Source organism: Salvelinus sp. IW2-2015, linkage group LG8 (genome assembly GCF_002910315.2).
Source record: "Salvelinus sp. IW2-2015 linkage group LG8, ASM291031v2, whole genome shotgun sequence".
Classification (NCBI taxonomy): domain Eukaryota; kingdom Metazoa; phylum Chordata; class Actinopteri; order Salmoniformes; family Salmonidae; genus Salvelinus; species Salvelinus sp. IW2-2015.
In genome coordinates, this window is record NC_036848.1 from 31553502 (window position 1) to 31576475 (window position 22974).

General features: G+C 47.2%; 1 protein-coding gene across 5 annotated transcripts in view; it reads right to left on the reverse strand.

Annotated features, from left to right (window-relative positions):
• Window positions 1-715: 715 nt before the first annotated feature.
• Window positions 716-22974, reverse strand: part of LOC111967740 (pleckstrin homology domain-containing family A member 1) — a 32370-nt gene continuing 10111 nt past the window's right edge. The window contains exons 2-13 of one of the 5 annotated variants that reach the window (XM_023993058.2): window positions 18544-18716; window positions 16940-16996; window positions 16169-16214; window positions 12645-12742; window positions 10888-11010; window positions 7167-7307; window positions 6495-6563; window positions 4717-4781; window positions 4274-4337; window positions 4003-4092; window positions 3235-3275; window positions 748-1601 (exon numbers count right to left, since the gene is read on the reverse strand). In XM_023993058.2, coding sequence (XP_023848826.1) covers window positions 1364-1601; window positions 3235-3275; window positions 4003-4092; window positions 4274-4337; window positions 4717-4781; window positions 6495-6563; window positions 7167-7307; window positions 10888-11010; window positions 12645-12742; window positions 16169-16214; window positions 16940-16996; window positions 18544-18684 — 1173 coding nt within the window. In that variant the 5' untranslated portion in view covers window positions 18685-18716 and the 3' untranslated portion in view covers window positions 748-1363. Of the gene's footprint in view, window positions 1602-1641; window positions 1963-3204; window positions 3276-4002; window positions 4093-4273; window positions 4338-4716; window positions 4782-6494; window positions 6564-7166; window positions 7308-10887; window positions 11011-12644; window positions 12743-16168; window positions 16215-16939; window positions 16997-18543; window positions 18717-22974 lie in introns of those variants that run through there. The other 4 variants (XM_023993057.2, XM_023993054.2, XM_023993056.2 and 1 more) reach the window with 4 other exon arrangements.

Here is a 22974-nt window from a genome sequence, read left to right on the forward strand (position 1 = left end):
CCTKCCCACAGACACACAAACTGTCACAGCGTACGGAAAAGTAGTAAAATAGTCGCACAGTAGAAAAGAGAAGAGGACCACAAAGGAACACCCATAAAACAGACCAAGGGCAGTGAGCAGCTTATCTGCCCACAAAGTGCCATTTGAAAGGCCCTGCCAAGAGGCCTATAGATGTGTTGTACATATACATGTCCTGTTTATGTCCTCCTGAGGGAGAAGTCTCTATTCAAATGCATGCTAACATTGGCAGGCACGTACAATACAGTGCAGGACTTCATTTGGCAAAAAAAAACTGAGGTGTGACAGTGTGTGTGTGTGTGTGTGACAGAGATAGAGGGAGAACGAGAGAGCGCCTAAAACACAACAGGTGTAACTCTCATATGAACAGAAGGACTCAAAGCGTATCTATTTGAATGATGAATAAAAACCAGAAATATAACACTTAACACCCACTTTCTTTCTAAAAACGTAGCTGAAAGTAAGAAAGCGGCAGGGAAATTCATCTGCTAAGTTATCTTCAGGATGTGGTTCCATGTCTCGTGGTGTGCTTCAACAATGGCATGCTTTGGATAGGAACTCAAATGGTCACGTTAAAAGTTCACKCAAATCTACACCACACGTGTATGTTTTTGTGTATGAGTGGGGTCGTCTCATTGACAACAGTTATAACTTTTTCACTTACGTAACTATGAACACAAATAACATCTAGCCCCTTTTTTTTTTTTATATATTAGTCCCAACAACCCCGATAACAGTAAATCAAGTGACGCCTGGGAGGAGGAAGTGGAGTGGGAAATAATGACAAAAAAATTATTAGTGACTTTCTCAGCAGAGTAGCCAACCCAGTCCACCTCTTGTAACCTCTTGAGCCAATGGAGAGGGGATGATGTTCAGGAATCATTACAATACCAACAACAAGAGAGAAAGAGCAARACCCAACAGAAATATCAACAACGAAAGAGACTGAAATAGAACATCTGACGGCATCTCCTTGCCCTGAAACATCACGCCATTTGCTGTGTTAAGAGAGGGTCTGGATACAGGGGAGAGTAGACGATCAACGGTCACAGCCAGGGACCACTTCCTGTCTTCCTGAGGGCCAGGTTGGCTCTGATTGGTCACGTTTGATTGGCTTTCCTCTTGTCGTTGTTGATGACTGTCCACTATGTCCAGTCCCCTTTCTGTCAGTGTGAATCCTGACAGGAGGGGTCAGGGTTAGAGGCTCACACCTGGCTGACATGCAGGTCTGAGTCCTCGAAGCTGAGGGAGGAGAGTTCCGGTTGGTCGCCCTCTACCTTGCTGCGCCGTCTCCATGGCGACAGCTCCTCCTGGTGGGCGTTGGTGGGGTAACGGGACGAGGCGCTCACTTGGACAGACGGGGGGTCTCCTGGAGAGAGAGGCGGGAGCGGTGCGGTGGTGGTGSCCCCTGGTGGCCTCGCCAGGGCAGCAGGCCCAAGAAGTCCTGGCTGTCCCAGGTCAGGGCCCGGGCCCCCCTGGGGCTGGTGGTAGGGGAGCTCTGCCTGGATGGGCGAGCGAGGGATGGGGGGTCCCGCCTGATTGCTGCTACAGTAGAAGGCGGAGGGGGTGTGGTCGCTGTGCTCCTGCAGAGTGTTGGGGGAYGGAACGGAGGTAGGGAGGGGGACAAAGTCATTCAGATTCAGAAGCACTGGATGCAGGGGAGTCAGTCAGGTCAGTCACAGCGCTGTAGCAYGGGCAGTGGCACAGGGTGGCAAAGGGAGGCAGGACAGCATCAACAGTAGTTGAAGCAGTGGTAGTATCTATAGTGGTGCAGGAGCAAAGAGGAGTAGTGGAGGAAGCTGGAGGGAAGCAGCMGCAGACTGAGGCAGCAGATGTAGTTGAAGGAGGAGGATGGCAGCACAGACAGTGGTGGTACAGTAGACAGTGGATGTACAGTAGAGCTCACTTGGGAAATGTTAGTATCTCACTGTCACATTTGACTCTCTGAAAAACACGACAGAGACAAAACAAAGAAAACAGATGGCCAAACGTTAGCGAAAAGATGACCGGTTACGACGAGCTAAAAACCTGTTGAGGAATGGCGAGTGAAAAAGTGGAAAAAGTGACACACAGGGTGAGATTTGAGACAAGAAGGACAGAGGGATGAAACCAGAATAAATGGGTAGAGCTCYYYGAACYTAAGTGTGTGTTGAAGGGGTGGGGGTGCACGACGACATGTTGACAAGAATCACAGTACTACTGGGTCATTAGAGAGCATGAAAGGCTTCAAACTACTAGACACACTTTCCCCAAACCAAAACGGTAACTAGAGACTTTAAAAGACATGTGGAAGTGTTAAAAAGTCTCAAAGTTGGTAAGTGTAAGATGTTGAAGCCAATGAATGAATGAAAGAATGAAGATATACTGTGTGTGTGTGTGTGTGTGTGTGTGTGTGTGTGTGTGTGTGTGTGTGTGTTTCTAGGATAGATCGGGGAACATGCAACACCAGCCTTAGGCCTAGATACCAGCTACAGGTTACTGTACTACAGACTACTGCACTACAGCGCCCCACCCTACATTGGAACCCAGTGACGTAAGTGGTATCTATGTGGAATATTTGCTTGCACATGGAGGCCAGATAGAAGGCCCTTTTCAGTTTTTCCCTCCATTGTCTGTATAAAGGAATGGGATCTCAGTAAAAAAAAATGGCCACAAACTGACCTGGAAGTCACAAAATGTGTTAGAAATGTATTCAAATCAGTTGAAGAAGAAGGTAACCAGTGATGCCAGAGGAAGTTTTCCAAGAAGCCTAGTCAAGAACAGACCAGTCGATACTGATCTCTGGAAGGAGGAGGAGTGAGGTCATGTGGACCYGGCGAGTTAGTCTGGTCAATCAATAGCAGATTAGAGGATGTCTGTCCAGAACAGTTAGGATGGAGAAGGGGGAGGGGCTAATGATCAGCACTCAAGCATGAGATGGAAGTCTATCTARTATCTAGTGACTGGGCTTGCTTGGGTGTTTCAGAGGGGAATAAGCAGTCAAAGCTTCATTCCACTATACTGGACCAGGACTGTGTCTGAGATGGCACCCTATTCCCTACATAGTGCACATCTTTTGACCAGAGCTCCCCCTGGTCAAAAGTAGCGCACTGTTTAAAGAATAGTGTGCGATTTCAGACGCAACCTAGGACTACTACTTGGCAAAAGAGAAATGAAGCTGCTGGACTGACACGGGGGATCACATACGTGCTGCATTCACCATTGCGGAATGTATACCTCTGTATACAAGGGTTCGACAGCCGACGGGCTTGACGCATCTGCAACAACACAGTAGTGCACAGCTTCGTTAGGGGGGGGAAGAGAGAGCGAGAGAGAGAGCGAGAGCGAGAGCGAGAGAGAATGGGGGGAGGACACTCCGGCCAAGAGAAGGAGAGAGAGAACAGGAGAGTGGCTGGATTTGGAGGCGGGGGTTTCTATTCTGTGCGGGTGTGACCGCCGGTTACYGTTCGAGGTGGGGTATCTAGCAGCGTCACCAGGTCGAGTAGAGATAGAATACTGCCTTGGGTACTGTAGTGTAAGCTACACCTGCAGTATGTCAATGAAAAACCTGGAACCCCTCCCCCAACTGTGATTGGAGTTTCTAAGCTGGGGTGGTGGGTGGGTGAATGGTTTACATCCAAACCGGATCTTAACGTTTACTCTTCAACAGCCAGAAATAGACTAACTAGAGACATTCTAGCCAAACCGGAACAGCGGATTTCGATCAAATATGGTTCCCTGCAAAGACAGTCAAGTTTCTCCATCTCGGAGCAGAGATCTCAAAATACTCTTCCTGGGCACCCACATGTCGTGCAGGCTTTTATTCTAGCCCAGCACAAACACACCTGATCCAACTAACCATCAAGCCCTTGGTTAGTGAACCAGGTGTGTCATGTAATACAAGGCTGGAACTAAAGTGTTGAAAGTTGTGACACCCTGTGGGTCCCAGGCAGAGCCAGTATGGAGGACCAGTGGCTCAGGCCCAGCCCCAGACTGAATACGTACAGAGGCAGCTGAGCGTCCAGGCCCCCGCTGGGCCACAATGGCTCCAGAGATGGCCTTTATCCAGCTGTGCATCTCCTCTGGACTGTCCGACTACAGAGGAAGGAAGAGGGGTCACAAAGAAAGAGAGAGAGAGAGAGAGAGAGAGAGAGAGAGAGAGAGAGAGAGAAGGAATAGGTTACTGTGTGCCATTGGCAATGGACAGTTACTCTATCTCTTCAATGGAATTCAGTCCATATAGGCAGACATTAACTGGAGAAAGAAATTGTCTTACCTGTATGTAAAAGGTCCTTGAGCTAGTGACCACTTCAAATAGATTGTCCCTCTGCATTAAGTCACTGGATAGAAAGACATGAACACCTCTTTCAATAATATTCAAACATCCCAGTAACGTAAATCACTGGGTGTGAACGTAAGAGAGCGCGTCGCCGTCCAAGGACGACAGTAAGCCAATTCCGTGAGTCCATATCCAACATTTACACTTCTCATCTGTGAGGACGCTACAGTTGGCAGCCATGTCTGCGTCCCACACGGCACGCTATTCCCTATATAGTGTATGTAGGCCCTGGTCAAAAGCAGTGCAGCAAATAGGGAACAGGGTGCCATTAAGGACACAGCCCACATCTCCCTCCCAGCCCCTATCACCTTGGCACTTGTCCCGCCGGTGTCGATAGCCAATCTGTCTAGCTCAGTGACTAAAGAGTAAAAGACACTGACCTCTGTTTGCACTCCTGAACTTTGTGAACCTCTTTCAGTGGGATCACACGCAGTGGCTCTCTCTCCTGAGAGAGAGAAAAAAGAGAGAGAGAAAAGAAAGAAAGAAAGGAGAAAGGGAGAAGAGGAAATAGCCACGGAACATGTTACACCATCGCAATACATCATTAATTCAACACAAGCAACATGACATGAACAATCCAACGTGTAACATGACAGCACAGGAGCTAGTCCCTGATGTGCCCTGAACAGAGAGGACAGGCTGAGAGGGTAGAAGGGGGATGAAGGGGKGTACTCATGATCTGCCCTCACAGGCCTAGCTCTGATCCAGGGAGTTTCGTCACACTTGCTTTTTACGGGAGGCTCAGCAACAGCACGTGACACCCTGGACAACAGCTATCACAGGCCTAGAATGAAGCTAGAGGACAAAAATTCATCCACCGTAGGACTAAACTGAGGACTTGCCTCATTTTCCCCATCTGCTAAAAGGTTCTAGGACTAAGCATATGATCATTGACAATAGGCTCTCTGACATTATGCTAGATTACTAGGAACATAACAGGATCCCTGCCCACCTGCTGCCAACCACCCATCCACACACACAGGCTGGGACATGCTARGCTGTCCACAAGTGGAGCACCAGGAATGGAATTCACGACGCATTCCACGACGTGCTGAGACAACAATCCCCAAAGGCAATACCCCAGTCCCCCTATAACCCCCCACACACACACAAACTATGAGATTACAGTGTGTGTGTGTTTGTCTGGATATGTTGTGTGTCTGCTTTTGTGTAACAGTTTTGCTTCCGTCCCTCTCCTCGCCCCGACCTGGGCTCAAACCAGGGACCTTCTGCACGTTACCCATCGCTCCGCAAAAAGCTGCGGCCCTTGCAGAGCAAGTGGAACAACTGCTTCAAGGTCTCTGAGCGAGCGACGTCAACAATTGAAACGCTATTAGCCTCGCACCACCGCTAACTAGCTAGCCATTTCAGACCGGTTACACTTGTCTGGATATGTTGACGTTGCAAGCCCGTGGACAGTCAATAGCGCAACCCCAGCATTATCATCTCTATAGGAGACGTAAACTCTGCATGCCTTTGGCCCTGGGATAGAGACACTAATGGCATTTCAGTAGGAGAGGATGGAGAGACGAAGAGGTCTGGACAGAGAAAGCACACACTCAGGCCCAGTGTTAGGGCCAATGGGAGTCAAGCTAATTCCACTGCGGCAGCACACCAACCACTCCTAAGGGAGGGGGAAGAGGCAGACAACGTGTCCCTCTTGTCTGAACTCGTTCTCTACCTCTCAGATCATGAGAGAGGGGGTGCAGAATGTGAGCGGGACAAAAACAGATCTATCAAACAATCTAGAAGTCATTTAGRCACAGTTCAGAATGTGAACGCTAAGAATCTAACCTTTCCCTCATAGAGGAGAAGTCAAAACCAGGCTTGTCGATTTGGAAGTCCTATTTATTAGTGGCTGTGCCAAGAGCTTTGGGAGCTGTGAACAATGCACAGGCCTGGAGTCAACTCTTATCTGATTGGTGTGTGTGTGTGTGTGTCCGTCTGTCTGGGGCTCTAGGGCTCTGTCAAACACAGGTGCAACACAAAGACGAACTGCTGGCCAACGGGGTCACACAGTGCCTTTGTATTGTGTGGTGTGTGTGTGTGTGTGTGTGTGATGGGGCAGGCGGGTGGGCAGCTCAAGGACATTTTATGTGGAGTGTGTGTCACCTCGCTCACAGACGCAGCGGTGGAGAGGAGAGACATTCCCACTCACCAGGTCTGACTTAAAGTAGCTGACCGCGTTCTCCTCCAGTAAGAAGTATCTCCTCTTCCAGTTCTTCATCTGCGCAAGAGAAAGTTACAAACATTCGAAAGTCAAACATTCGAAAGTCATATACAAAATGGCCATCAACATTTCCAGCACCTCCAAATCCTTCGACTTGCTAAGAACGTGGCTAATTGATTGCTATTCTGATATTGTATAGGACCACGGTTTGCTTTAGAATGGCTGGATTACTGTGGTTAATATGGTCTATTTATAGGGGATAAGAGAAGGTACAGTAGTTTAAGGGTAGGACAACAATGAAGGATATAAATCACCCTCAGCACCCTGGCTGTGTCCAAAATATCTGGTCAGCTGCTTTCTAACTCATCATCATCCTAACACAACAACAAACACACAGCGCTGGTAGTGTTAAATGCTTGTAGCTGACAGAGAATCTCTCTGAGCCTGTGGTGTATTCATTCGGTACCATCCAGAGGAAAACGGACAAAAACCGGGAGCGACTACCTGGACTTGTCCAATAAGAAACACTCCTTTTCATTGTCTGTGCAAAACGTTTTCCACTGCATTCCTTTATGAATACGTCCATGGTTTTGAGTGTAGGCTGCTACAGCACTCTCTCCCCTCCCCCCCAGAAAGCYTCCTCCTCTACTGTCTACCTACCAGGGCTCCCTGCTTGACACAGTATCCAGCCTTGATGAGCGCCTGGTCCTGCAACCCCCGCCCCAGGAAGTAGGGCAGCTGGCTGTGGGCCTTCCGCAGGCCCCCCCTGTCTGCTCCGTTCTGCCCCCCGTCGCCCTGCTCCTGCACCASAGGGAAGGAGGGAGGACACATACACAAACTCAGCAACAACAAAAAAGCGTCCTCTCACTGTCAACTGCGTTTATTTTCAGCAAACTTAACATGTGTAAATTGTTGTATGAACATAAGATTCAACAAATGAGACAAACTGAACAAGTTCCACAGACATGTGACTAACAGAAATMGAATAATGTGTCCCTGAACAAAGGGGGGGTCAAAATCAAAAGTAACAGTCAGTATCTGGTGTGGCCACCAGCTGCATTAAGTACTGCAGTGCATCTCCTCCTCATGGACTGCACCAGATTTGCCAGTTCTTGCTGTGAGATGTTACCCCACTCTTCCATCAAGGCATATGCAAGTTCCCGGACATTTCTGGGGGGAATGGTCCTAGCCCTCCGATCCAACAGGTCTCAGACGTGCTCAATGGGATTGAGATCCGGGCTCGTCGCTGGCCATGGCAGAACACTGACATTCCTGCCTTGCAGGAAATCATGCACAGAACAAGCAGCATGGCTGGTGGCATTGTCATGCTGGAGGGTCATGTCAGGATGAGCCTGCAAGAAGGGTACCACATGAGGGAGGAGGATGTCTTCCCTGTAATGCACAGCATTGAGAATGCCTGCAATGACAACAAGCTCAGTCTGATGATGCWGTGACACACCGCCCCAAACCATGACAGACCCTCCACCTCCAAATAGATCCCGCTCCAGAGTACAGGSCTCGGTGTAACACTCATTTCTTTGACGATAAACGCGAATCCGACCATCCCCCCTGGTGAGACAAAACCGCAACTTGTCAGTGAAGAGCACTTTTTGCCAAGCCCTGTCTTGGTCCAGCGACGGTGGTTTGTGCCCATAGGCGACGTTGTTGCCGGTGATGTCTGGTGAGGACCTGCCTTACACAGAGCCTACAACCCTCAGTCCAGCCTCTCTGAGCCTATTGCGGACAGTCTGAGCACTGATGGAGGGATTGTGCGTTCCTGGTGTAACTCGGGCAGTTGTTGTTGCCATCCTGTACCTGTCCCGCAGGTGTGATGTTCGGATGTACCGATCCTGTGCAGGTGTTCTTACACATGGTCTGCCACTGAGGACGATCAGTTGTTTGTCCTGTCTCCCTGTAGCGCTGTCTTAGGCGTCTCACAGTACGGACATTGCAATTTATTGCCCTGACCACATCTGCAGTCCTCATGCCTCCTTGCAGCATGCCTAAGGCACGTTCATGCAGTTCATTCTTGTGGTGTTTTTCAGAGTCAGTAGAAAGGCCTCTTCAGTGTCCTAGGTTTTCATAACTGTGACCTTAATTGCCTACCGTCTGTAAGCTGTTWGTGTCTTAACYACCGTTCCYCAGGTGCATGTTCATTAATTGTTTATGGTTCATTGAACAAGCATGGGAAACAGTGTTTAAACCCTTTACAATGAAGATCTGTGAAGTTATTTGAATTTTTACAAATTATCTTTGAAAGWCAAGGTCCAGAAAAAGAGAGTTTATAAGTGTACGAAGTACAAACACACATATACTTAAAAAATATATTTTTTAAATCTTTGTTCGATTTTTCGTTCTGTTGTATTGCTGTGCTCAGGGCACCTTTGAAAATGAGACCCTGGTCTCATTGCATTTTCCATTACTAAATAAAAGTTGAATAAATAAAACACACACAACTACAAAACCAATCTGGCACGCCAACGCAGACAGACAGACACACAGAATCAGATGTGTGTGGGAAAAGCCCCCCACCACATCGTCTACAGTGACTAGAGATATGATAGAGAATTCACTGCCTGTTGCATGTGTCAAGCAGAAGTCGAGGCCCACTGCACCACCACCACCCACACAGGAAGTGACATCAGAGGCCATAGCTTGTGCATCTGGATGTGAATTTTCACTTTCAGTTACTATTGGCTGGCTATACACCAGATACCAGCACAAGACAGGATATGACTTGTACTGCTCATAGCTCATACACAGCAGCAAACAAACAGTGACTGAGCTCCTCAGTCAGTGGAACACTATGTTCAATGTCCGTCACTGTCTGTCTAGCTAAAAGATGGCCTGATCCATGGACACCTTCAGACAGACAGTCTATTTACAGCGCATTCGGAAAGTATTCAGACCTCTTCAATTCATCCACATTTTGTTACGTTACAGCCTAATTCTAAAATGGATTGAATAAAAAAAAAAATCCTCAATCTACACACAATACTCCATAATCACAAAGTGACAACAGGTTTTTAGAAATGTTAGCAAATTCKTTCAAAATAGAAATACATGATTTACATACAGTAAGTATTCAGACCCTTTGCTGTGAGACTCGAAATTGAGCTCAGGTGCATCCTGTTTCCATTGATCATCCTTGAAATGTTTCTTCAACTTGACTGAGTCCATCTGTGGTAAATTCGATTGATTGGACATGATTTAGAAAAGGCACACACCTGTCTGTATAAGGTCCCGCAGTTGACAGTGCATGTCACAGCGCAAAGACCAAGCAATGAGGTCGAAGGGATTGTCCGTAGAGCTCCGAGACAGGATTGTGTCGAGGCACAGATCTGGGGAAGGGTACCAAAACATTTCTGCAGCATTGAAGGTCCCCAAGAACACAGTGGCCTCCATCATTCTTAAATAGAAGAAGATTGTAACCACCAAGACTCTTCCTAGAGCTGGCTGCATGGCCAAACTGAGCAATCGGGGGAGAAAGGCCTTGATCAGGGAGGTGACCAAGAACCCAATGGTCACTCTGATGGCTTTCCTTCTYGAAGGTTCTCCCATCTCCATCTCTGGAACACTCCACCAATCAGGCCAGACGGAAGCCAATCCTCTGTAAAAGGCACATGACAGCCTGCTTGGAGTTTGCCAAAAGGCACCCAAAGGACTCTCAGACAATGAGAAACAAGATTCTCTGGTCTGATAAAACCAAGATTGAACTCTTTGGCCTGAATGCCAAGCGTCACGTCTGGAGGAAACCTGGCACCGCACATCACCTGGCCAATACCATCCCTACGGTGAATCATCGTGGTGGCAGCATCATGCTGTGGGAATGTTTTTCAGTGGAAGGGACTGGGAGACTAGTCAGGATTGAGGGAAAGATGAACGGAGCAAAGCACAAAGAGATCATTGATGAAAATATGCTCCAGAGCGTTCAGGACCTCAGACTGGGGTGAATGTTCACCTTCCAACAGGACAACGAACCTAAYCACACAGCCAAGACAATGCAGGAGTGGCTTCGGGACAAGTCTCGGAATGTCCTTGCTTGTAACTGTCTGAAACCACACTTGACTGAACTGTTCCAAGCCACAACAGAGCAGGTGGCCTTCAAATATATGTCAGATATGACATAAATATGTCAATATGTCAGATATGTCCAGAAGTTTACAGTAACTCTCCCAAAATCCCAGAAATGTCCCACTTTCTCCAGAAATCCCAGGTGAAGGAATCCTGGATATCCTGCTGATTCKAGGAATATTCTAACCAGGACTTCTGGAAAACCTGAGAACTTCATTAAAAGTTACTTGAATTTTTTGCATGTTCATATGAGTGGGCAAGGTTAGGGTTCGTTAAGTGCTGGGCCAGACTGGTGATCCTTCCTTACCTGTGTGGCAGTGATGATGGGTACCCCTCCTATYATCTCAGTCTTATAGGAGATCTGCTTCATGGAACCCAGCACCTCCTGAGGCATCTCTGCACTGGGCTGGCCGTCCCCCGACTTTGGCACCTGGAATATGTTAAATAAACATCAACTCCCAGAGTGCATCAGGAGCCAGGAGTCCAGGACCAGCAGAGTGGACAACATGCTCCGATAGCMTGTTAGATGTGTCCCTCTGCAGTCTCTGTAGTGATGTGATGTACTCCCTGCCTGCTTGTTAGTATATTTTCCATCAACTCTAGCCTGGGGGCTTCAGAGAGCCACTGCTACACTGTGGTGACTGGGGTCATCGATTGATGTGTGTGTGTGTGTGGCCCGRAGGCATTAGGGAACATCCCCACCCCTCTACTAGTGGCCAGGGCTCACACTCCAGTGCACGCACACAGTCAAACATTGACAAGCATGGTCTATTAATAGCAGTGTGTGCACAATATATGGAGTGTGTGTGTAGTAGGGCCTTTTGTATGCCTGACAGAGAGTGTGTGTTCGTGTATGGAGCTTGTTGAGTAACAGCGCGACTGTGTATGGGAGCTTGTTGAGTAAGTAACAGCGCGGCTGTGTATGGGAGCTTGTTGAGTAACAGCGCGGCTGTGTATGGGAGCTTGTTGAGTAACAGCGCGGCTGTGTATGGGAGCTTGTTGAGTAACAGCGCGGCTGTGTATGGGAGCTTGGTTGAGTAACAGCGCGGCTGTGTATGGAGCTTGTTGAGTAACAGCGCGGCTGTGTATGGGAGCTTGTTGAGTAACAGCGCGGCTGTGTATGGGAGCTTGTTGAGTAACAGCGCGGCTGTGTATGGGAGCTTGTTGAGTAACAGCGCGGCTGTGTATGGGAGCTTGTTGAGTAACAGTGAGACCGTGTATGGGAACTTGTTGAGTAACAGCGAGACTGTGTATGGGAGCTTGTTGAGTAACAGTGCGGCTGTTTTGTAGTCTGTCAGCAGCAGGATATAACTCAATGATGAGCACAACACTGTATTGAAGTCATTATAAAAGTTCATTATTACGTTACTATGCTCAACGCCCAGTCCCTTCCTCATACATGGATGTGGTTTAAGAGTAATTGGAGTGAGACWTCCTCTCCACTGAATCTTTMTCAAAGCTGATCCATAGGCACACAYCTCTGTTCTGTCCATGCACCGCCTTTTCAAAGGGAGAGCGTTATTCTCTCAAATCTGTAGAGACAGTCCGTGACTCACGACACTCGCCTTKCCCTTTGTCCTGCCTGCTCTGGTCTGTGTGTGCGCGTGTACGTGCCTGCCTGTGTGTATGTGTGCATGCGTGTATTCCAGGGCTAGTCAGAGGGGAGGGAGAGGAGCAGAGTAAGCCACTTTCGCTGCCCTGGCCCTCAGTGACGCACTCAGGGAAATGATCCCCCCCGTCCAGAGGGGTTTGGATGCCCTCTAGGAGACAGACATGGGCTCCTGGTCCCAGCAGACCGTAACACTGTGTGCAATGACTGTTTCATAAGGTATTTCTCTCCCGTGTTGACTTGACAGTAGACACGTGTGGTATGCCCTGTCTTGTCATCCTCCTCCATCACGCCTTTCTTGTCCTGTAAAACTTCCACTCACGCTAGCTGAAATGGGATAACAGATCCTTCCCAGAGGGGTTGAGATGGGAGCAGTCTTGTACTACAGGAGGTGGTGCCTGTAGGGGGCTGTGACAAAGTGCTACTTATGACAGGTAGCAGGGCGGGGCACTCACTGTGATCTTGGTGGCGTTGTTGAGCACGTTGACCCACTCTACCAGATCCTGCTGATCGTTGGCCTGGAGGTAGAACTTCCTCATACCAGCATTGACGACTTGAGAGAGAGAAAGAGACAGATTTCCAGTCAGTTTTCAAACAGAGAACAMTAGCAGTTCTGCCAGTCAGGCCCATATGCGTCGCTGTAATATATTCCTGCTAACTAGTCTGACACTCAGAATATCATGCTGTTAACAGTCGACTGGATCCCAAGTTCGGAATCCAGAGAGAACTTTTATTGCATCCCAAATAGCAATCTATTAGTCCACGGGCCAGAGGTAAAATGTGTCCACTTTGGGGTGGRAAAAGTTTGATGGTATTAAAATATGATAGCCACTCCAAAATAGTCGCTTTTTTTTTAGTTTCATACTTTTCTATATCTTGTTTATGGGAGTCTACGCAACAGAATGTTTGCKGGCTGATAAAGGAATGATGAGACAAGTTGGAATGTAAACATTCGCATTGAAAATGACCGTTTCAAACAACAATGGAACATTGTATTGGGTGGATCTTGTCTTAAAAACCACGGATTTTGGTAAATATTTGCCATCAGATCTAATGATCRATCATTGAAACAATAATGTTACAAAACATAAATTGGGCTTGTTTTCGGGGAAATTTGTCATACTGAGAAATAATACAAGCCCCAGTCATCCAAATCTGGAACTTCCTGGGATAACTCAACAAATGACAGGACACCTTTAGAATGCTGGCCATTGCTATACAACAGACTATTACAGATGGCAATTAATAAAACCAATATTCTGAACACAAAGATATGCAAACACAAATGGTCTCTAAAAAGGAACATTGGTGATTACGARCTCTTCTGTCCCTGGCCATCGTGATTTTAAAGTGATGCTCTCTAACCGTACAAGTTATTTAATGAAATATGTTACCTAATCATTCTGTAGCCATTAGTTCAGTGGCTGGTTAACAAATGTAATAGAAATTATGCAATTGGTGATMAAAAAAAACATCCAGCCTTTTATCAATTGGACCATTGCTGKTGCCCTCAACAACCCTCAAGAGCCACTAATCAATACCTATTCAGTGGCCCTATACTACAATACACTACTGCATGAACACTGTAACTATATACCATCTATAAAATGCAGCGATTATGAAGTGATACACTTCTTGACTATTTCCACATTTTACTGTGTTATGAGTTGAGTTTTGGGTTATTGTCCTGCTGAAAGGTGAATTTGTCTCCCAGTGTCTGTTGAAAAGCAGACTGAACCAGGTTTTCCTCTAGGATTTTGCCTGTGCTTAGCTCTATTCAGTTTCTTTTCATCCTAACAAACTCCCTACTCCTTGTCGATGACGAGCATATCCTTAACGTAGGTCGTCATTGTAAATAAGAATTTGTTCTTAACTGACTTGCCTAGTTAAATAAATGTTAAATAAAATAAAATAAATAAATAAATAAAAACATGGCGCAGTATGTTAGACTCAGTCAGGGCTGAGGAAGGTTAACTTCATTAGGGTAGGGGGCACTATTTTCACCTCCGGATGAAAAGCGTGCCCAAAGTCAACTGCCTGCTACTCAGGCCCAGAAGCTAGGATATGCATATAATTGGTAGTTTTGGAATAACACTCTAAAGTTTCTAAAACTGTTAAAATAATGTCTGTGAGTATAACAGAACTGACATGGCAGGTGAAAACCTGAGGAAAATCCATCCAGGAAGTGCCATTACTTTGAAATGGCTGTTTTCCAATGAAAGCCTATCCACCATTTAAAGGGATAGGACCCAGATTCCATTCCCTATGGCTTCCACTAGTTGTGAACAGTCTTTAGACATTGTTTAGACAGGCTTTTATTCTGAAAAATGAGGGAGATTGACAACATTGAGTGAGTGGACCCTGGGATGTCCTCAGAGCTGGTTACTGCGCACGACCGAGAGCACGCCTTTCTTGTTTTCCTTTTATATTGACGAAGCTTTTGTCCGGTTYAAATATTATAGATTATTTAGGCTAAAAACAACCCGAGGATTGATTATAAACATAATTTGACATGTCTCTACAAACTTTACAGATACTACTTAGAATTTTTGTCTGCCTCTTGTGACCGCATTTGAGCCATTGGATTACTGAACAAAATGCGCCAACAAAATGGAGGTTATTGGATATAAAGAYGGACTTTATCGAACAAAACAAACATTTATTGTGTAACATGGAGTCTTGTGAGTGCAACCATACGAAGATCAAAGGTAAGTGATTAATTGTATTGCTATTTCTGACTTTCGTGACTAATRTACTTGGCTGGTAACTGTACGTAATGTTTTGTGTGCTGAGTGCTGTCCTCAGATAATCGCATGGTTTGCTTTCGCCATAAAGCCRTTTTGAAATCTGATACGGCGGCTGGATTAACAAGATGTATAACACATATATTTTCAAGAATGTTAAATATTTGAATTGAGTATTTTTGAATTTCGCGCTCTGCAATTTCACTGGATGTTGGCCAGGTGGGACGCTACCGTCCCACACCCCCTAGAGAGMTTAACCTCGACAGTCAGGTAGCTAGTCCTAAAATTGCAGTCACAACACAAATCTGTGTAGTGGCAGAATAGATTGATGGGACTATTGGGGGAGGAATCCAAAAGTGGATCTGGATCATGCAAATAACTAGGCTAAAAATATCCCAGAGATTTAGAGAGGGGGGGTTCCGATTGGGACGCCAGCATCCTGTCATGCAGGAAAGCGAGAGACCCCGACACCCCCCTCATCCAATGACATGCTTGGGTCGAGCCAGCGCTTTGCAGTCACTGGCGGGTCATCCTACTGCTTCCTTCTATTGAGTGTGGGGGAGCTATACTCTTGAGTGGGGCCGCTGAGGGACAAAGGGCCTGTAGAACAACAGCACGTCATATAGGAAACTGTCCCATCCAAACCTCCGCAAAGTAGGGAGGGAGGAAAAGAGGGAAAAGGAGACTGTGGAAGGAGGGGACAGGTGAACCGTGCATTTACTGGCTACCATCTATGAGCTGCACGGGACCTCACATCATCCACCTTAGTGAACTAACTCATTCTAGTCCAATTAGTATGAAGGGGCCCTGAGAGAATGACACTGAAGACAAAGTATTGTGTGTGTGTGTGTGTGTGTGTGTGTGTGCGTGTGTGTAAAGCACATGTTACGAGGCCCTGGTTTCTCGTTTGAATCCCCTGGGGAGGAGTTGACAAAGCCCCCTACAGTGTGTTTGTCCGGTCTACTCTGATGAACAATAGCTGAAGGTTAGGGGCCTCCTTGCTACAAGCCTACTACCAACCCCCGAGCGCTCCCTCCCCAGTGCCCCCTGCTTCCTCCTTCAGAGCCCCCTCAGACAGCACAATGCCACCAACCAGCGCCAACCTGAGAGACAATACTTACCTCTGCGCTAGCCAAAACACACAGTACTCATACACATATAAAAACCACCGTCGAGTGTCGCAAACATTTGGTTCACGGATCCACTGTGTCAAATCCAGAGGTTGTAGGACTTACCGAAGCAGAACTCCGCCTTCGGTCGCAGCTTGGTGGCATCACTCACCTAGGAGAGAGAGTGATAGAAAGAGAGGAAGAGAATGAGTGAAAGTGGGGCAGATGTTAATCTTTCCCATATAGGCACTTAGCAACGGCACCTGATCGCTGCTATTCATTTTCGGGATAGAAAAACCCTTTCAGTAGAACCTTAAAAATGACTAAACAGAAAGTATGTAGACTAGATCATTTACCTATATATTGTTTTGGAATATAAATCTTTAAGAACTAGAAAACCCCATAAATAAAAGCTAGACTGTCAAGGAGAATTAAAAAATAAATAAGAATTTAGGAGCATTTTTGTGATGGCTGGATTACTGACAGGACACGCAGGGCACATCCCCAGGGACCACGATTGGCGTCCCCAATGGTTTTATAATATAATGTTTGAGCATATGAACACAGAATTAGCCATGAAAAAACGCATAGAATTGCAGGAAATTTTTCTTTTCACAAAGGAAAAAAAAAAAATGTCTCAGCTCCATGGAAATGTACAGAATAATAAGAAATGTGCCAAAAAAACCGGCACATTTTTCTCTCTGCCGCCAAATATGGACCTATTTAAACCACGCCAATGGGCTGACCACGGCTATTACGACCCCCACCACTCCCCACGACGGTTGCCACCACCAAATAAATAAAAACCTAAGGGAAACACTGGATGTTCACACCTAAGACTGTGGTTTGCCATGTCTGTGTCTGTCAGACGAGATATAATTGGACAACTTGACTGACCTTTGAGATGTAAGAGAGTTTGAGGGAGCCAACATGTTCAGCTCCTTTGGGCAGGTTCTAAACATGAGACAGAGACAGCGAGAGAGAGAGAGAGGAGAGAGAAATTGTGAGATCGCAAACCTGAAAACAACATAATATAAAGTGCTTAAATAGGACAGTGGTAGACCAGGAAATCAAAGGGACAGCTAGAGAAGGTTCGGAAGGAGAATAGAGCCGGAGTGAACTTGAGAACAGAACTTAAGAGTCGGAAAACTGTCTGAGAATCAAAGAAATTCAACAGTGATAAAGCATGAAACTTTTAGCAGGTCTTGGAGAAGGAGATGGAAACTAAACTGAATTAAATAATTCAGAGCCCAGGGCAGCATCAAWAAATTACATCTTTTTTTGGGGGCATGACCAAATCGGTCTTTGTACAAGTATTCCTCACTGAGCTCCCACTCCCAGCCAAACAAGATGACATGCATTTAAAATGCCCTGCATTCTCAGGAGAGTTCTTTTTCTGTTTACACCGACGTTTGATTGATTGGTTAGCATCTACATCAGGTTTACAAGATGAATCCTTTCTCTTGTCATTTTATGCCGTGTAAAGGAATGTCCAAATCAGTAACACTGCTGTTATACTATAGGAGCCTCCATACTCAACTGGCGGACCGCTGACCGGATCCGGACCCAGAACGGGGTCAATACGGACCAGAACGGTCAGGCTTCGACCCCGGTATCACAAGCACACAAGACATGGAAGAACGCATATAATTACAGGAAGTTAGCTTTAAAACAGCAACATTTTCTTCCGCCAACAAGAGGGTTTGGGGGGGGGGNGGGGTCGCATTGGTTGCGGTGTGGGGGTTTGTTACTACGCCGATAAATTACATTATCCACCCGGACCTTTGCCACCTAGGAAATTTGGGTGACCGGACCTTCTCAAATAGTACGCGAGTACCCCTGTTAAAGAGCACTATTATACTGTTCCAACTGTAAAGCAGCTATACTTTATATATCGACGGGAGCGTAAAATCCCACAAGTTCAGAGATGAAAAAGCTCAAGTCATGAGCCTTACTTCACACGTCACGAGAGTAGAGATCTGGGGGAGGGACAGGTAGACGGACGAATGGACCGACGGATAGCTGGACAGACGTACGGGTTGCGGTGTGGGGGGGGGGTTTGTTATCCCAGGTGTAACATCATCTCCCCAGCGGACGACACACACATTTCTTCTTGATGGGGCCCAGAGAGGTCTGGCCAGACCAGACAGATCAATCCAGTCCAACACGTTATGAGATTAGCTCAGTCCAAACACAAGCAGCTATTCAATCCATCCTACTGCTATTGTCCTACTACAGTGCACACAGTAAGTACACGAGTCAGCTTCAGCTGCTGCCCATTCAAGTAATGACATCAGCCTAAATGCATGCGTTAAGCAAACAGACAGACAATGACGACTGTTGAGGGTAGTGAGAGCGTCACAGCCCAACTCATGATCTCCTCTGTGAAATGTATGTAGTCCAGAACTACACGTCCCAGGGTATGTTCTGTGTACGTGTGTCTGCTTCTGTGTGTGACTGCGTCTGCTCCTGTGCGCGTGTGTACTCCTCTGCTGTCCTACCTGTGGGTTGTCCATGTACCATACCAGGCTACCCTCCTTGGTGTCCAGGATGAAGTAGCGTCGGAGGAACTTGCCGCTGTTCTCATTCTCCTCGATGTCCAGGAAGCCACAGATCCTGTTCTGCCGATCCACGTAAGGCATCTCCCCGCCTCAGCCTGCTCATTCCACTGCTGCTAAGGAGGAGATGATGAGGAGGCGAGAGAGAGAGAGAGAGAGAGAGGAAGAGGAGTGTGCGTGTGGTGATAGAGAGAAAGAGAGAGGAAGTGGAAGAGCGATAGGAGAGAGACAAGAGGGAGAGAGAGCGAGCAGGAGTAAAAAAAAAAAAAACGGTCTTTCAGCTAAGCAGCCAAAGAAGCGATAAGTTAGTCTAGTCTACAGCTGTAGACAACGGTACACAGCTACTACACCATTCCTACTCTTTATGGGACAGTCACATTCAACACTCCCCTCCCTCCCTCCCCCTCTCTCTCGCTCTACCACACCAATAGCAGAGAGGCACGGCTTATCCCTGATATGAATACAAGCGGGCAGATTTCACAAGGGGCTTAGGGAGGGTTTATAATGCCATAAGTCAACATTTCAACGCTGGCTACAGAGAGAGGTGGAAGGCTTATGCTGCTTACGCACTCCCACTCACCTGTAGCCCCTTGAATCCCAGACTGCCCCTTTAAAATGTCATGACAGCCAAACACTGATGAGTTCAACACAAGTCCAACTCTCTTTATAATCTCTCTGAAAACAAAGTGTTTCTTTCCATAAATGATACGCGAAGCACAGGAAAAAGAGGTCATCTAAATGTTAATGTGGTAACGTTCAGTGACCTTTTCTACTTTCCCCAATAGGTTAGGTCGAACTAACTACAGCACAAACTTCCCCCTGCATAGTCCCCCGTCCTGTAGGCACAAACTTTCTCCCTGCATAGTCCCCCGTCCTTGTAGGCACACACTTCTCCCTGCATAGTCCCCGTCCTTGTAGGCAAAACTTCTCCCTGCATAGTCCCCGTCCTTGTAGGCCACAACTTCTCCCTGCATAGTCCCCGTCCTTGTTGGCACAACTTCCCCCGCATAGTCCCCGTCCTTGTAGGCACAACTTCCCCCTGCATAGTCCCCGTCCTTGTAGGCACACAACTTCCCCTGCATAGTCCCTGTCCTTGTAGGCACAACTTCCCCCTGCTAGTCCCTGTCCTTGTAGGCACAACTTCCCCTGCATAGTCCCTGTCCTTGTAGGCACAACTTTCCATGCATAGTCCCTTCTTTGTCGCACCGTGCAAAGCTTCAAAAAGTGCATCTGCTGATGCTCTCGACGGTTTTAAAATGACACTGCAAATACCAGAGGCTGTTGGGTCGTGTTCATTAGGCACCAAACAGAAGACGACAGACCAAACAGGGATGGACTACCTGGAACTGTCCAATAAGACACGCTCTTTTAGTTGCAAAATGTTTGAACATTTAGTGTGCCCATGAAGACGACCATGGTGAGCGTGCTGTATTGAGGCCATACAGGCAGGGTAGAGTATATGCTGTCCCTGTGTAGCTTAAAGTGACGCTCGAGAGATTTTCTATCATTTCAGCCAGGAGTTTTGAAAGAAGTGCTCACGAGCCAAAACAGGTCCCCACAAATTGTGCACAGTTGTGTACTGTATCATCCATTRAGTATGTTATGTTACATCCTGCAAAAYAAATATATACAGTATATTAAAAACAAAAATGCAATTCAGATTTGTACAATATGTTACGAATTTGTAAGTGCTTAAGATCCCGGACTGCATCTTCAACTATCCAAAGCCTTCTGACATCAAAGGGCCCAGGCCTGAGGCCCCAGCTCCTGTATGTGGTGTTGAGGTAATGGTGCTGAAAGCTAGGCCCGGCCATGCACGCATGCACACAGACKKACGGTCCAAATTTCCTGCCGCCCCGGGTCTGTCCAGGGGGAGGAAGTGTGAGCGTGGCTGAGGCATGGGACTATTTACAAACAGGCCGCCCCGCTCCAGTGCGAGGCTCAGCTGGCTGGATGGCATGCCCCCAGACCATGGGATCTCTCCAAGGCCAGTTTCCCATGTCGCCCTCCTCCGTCAATCACGGGCATCGGGGAACGTTGAAGTTGAGCCTGAAGTGTTGGGGGGAGCGTTTGGTGTTCAGAGGGGCTGCTAGGTAGTGACGTGACCTCTGGCCCAGTGGGAATAACTAACACACAGCGTTAAGGCTGTGGCTCAGGGGTTCAGGCTGATGCACAGGAAGAGCACTGCTGGGTGAGTAAACACACTGGGATTAACACACTTAGCCTGGCCAGGTGCCCTGGAGATCACACACACACACCGCAGGGTGGTATTTCAGGGCGCGTTCTCAGAGCATACGCAGAACAGCTGGCAGGCATACTCACAGTAATTTTCAACCTCTCCTTGCCCCAGTCTGTAATCCCCACATGTTTTAAGATGACCACAATCATCCCTGTTCCCAAGAACTCTAAGGCTTCATGCCACAATGACTACCACCCTCTAGTACTCACATATGTAATCATGAAGTGCTTTGAGAGGCTGGTTATGACACACATCAATTCCATAATCCTAGACACCCTAGACTCACTCCAATTTGCATAACACCCCAACAGATCCATAGACGACGCAATCTCAATTGCACCCCACACTGCCCTCACCCAACTAGATAGGTATTCCTCTTATGTGAGACAGCTGTTCATTGACTACAGCTCAGCGTTAAACACCATTGTCATGACCAAGCTTAGGACCCTGGGACTGAACACCTCCCTCTGCAACTGCATCCTGAACTTCCTGAGAGGCCGACCCCAGGGTACGGCAAACATCACCTCCGCCACATCGACCCTCAACACTGAGGCCCCACAGGGGTGTGTTCTTAGTCCCCTCCTGTACTCCTTGTTCACCCCACGACTGTGTGGCCACGCACGCCTCCAACTCCAGCATCACGTTTGCTGACGACACAACGGTGGTAGGCATCCTCGGTGTCCAAATCACTAAGGACTTAAATGGACCACACACGCACGCAGTCGTGAAGAAGGCGTGACAGTGCCTCTTCCCCATCAGGAGGTTGAAAAGGTTTGGCATGGGCCCTTAAATCCTCAAAAAGTTGTACAGTTGCACCACTGAGACCATCTTGAATGGTTGCACCACTGCTTGGTATGGCAACAGCACCGCCCTCGATCGCATGGCGCTACAGTGGGTGGTGAGGTACAGCCTAGTACATCACTGGAGCTGAGCTCCCTGCCATCCAGGACCTCTATATTAGGTGGTGTGAAAGGAAGGTGAGGAAAATCCTGAAAAGATTCCAGCCACCCAAGCCATACCGGTGCATCAAGTCTGACACCAACAGGATCCTGAACAGCTTCTATCCCGAAAGCCATAAGACTGATAAATAGCAAACAAAATGGATACACAGACAATCGGAGTTGACTCACGCACACTGACACGTCCACACCCATAATGTGCTCACATACACATAACATGCACACACATTTATACTGACTCGCCACACACTTACATACGATCATCATATACACTGCTGCTACTCTGTTTATCATATATCCTTATGCCTAGTCACCTTACCCCTATACCTCTATCACTCCAGTATCCCTGCACATTGTAAATATGGTACGGAAACTGACCCTGTATATAGTACGCTTACTTACTTTCTCGTGCTCTTCTTATTTTCATACCTTGAGTGTTTTTGTTCTACCTTTTGTTATTTTTAGTACTACATTGATATCCATTACTGCATTATTGCGTTTAAAGCTTGCAATAAAGCCATTTCACTGTACTTGWGCCCGTGACATTAAAACTTAAAAACACACACACAGGTCTGTACAGCAGCGGTGTCCTGCAAACAGGACACTGCTGCTATGCTATAACGAAGGAAATGAGGAACAGAGTCTGCAGTGACGGTACAAACAATGCACGGCTCAGTGCATGCGTGTGTGTGACTGTGTGTGACTGTGTGTGTGTGTGTGTGTGTGTGTGTGTGTGTGTGTGTGTATTGTGGTGAGGAAGCAGAGGCACGCCCAGTAAGATGTAAGAGAGCTCAGTCAGTCATTCTCAGCCTCCAGACATTCCCGTGAGGTTAGGGTGTCGAGAAGACAGGTCGCCTGAGGCGTTGTGGACAGATATTTGAAACCATGAAAACATTCCTGGGGCCTGTCACTCCAAAGTGTCCACCACTACGTCACAATGGGATTCGAGCTGTTAGCGTCCAGTGCTATACGAACAGTGTGATGCGCTAATGCTTCTAATTACGGAAGACCAGTACAGCCAAAATGATGTTCTTTTCATCCCCGCTATGTAAACAAGGCTGATTTCCGCGACAAATGTTCACTTGTGACACGCTGATGCTCCTTGACTGGCTCTCTGGCTATGGGCCTGAATGCTACAGCACATATCCATTAAAATCTTGGGTGTTCATGGATCAT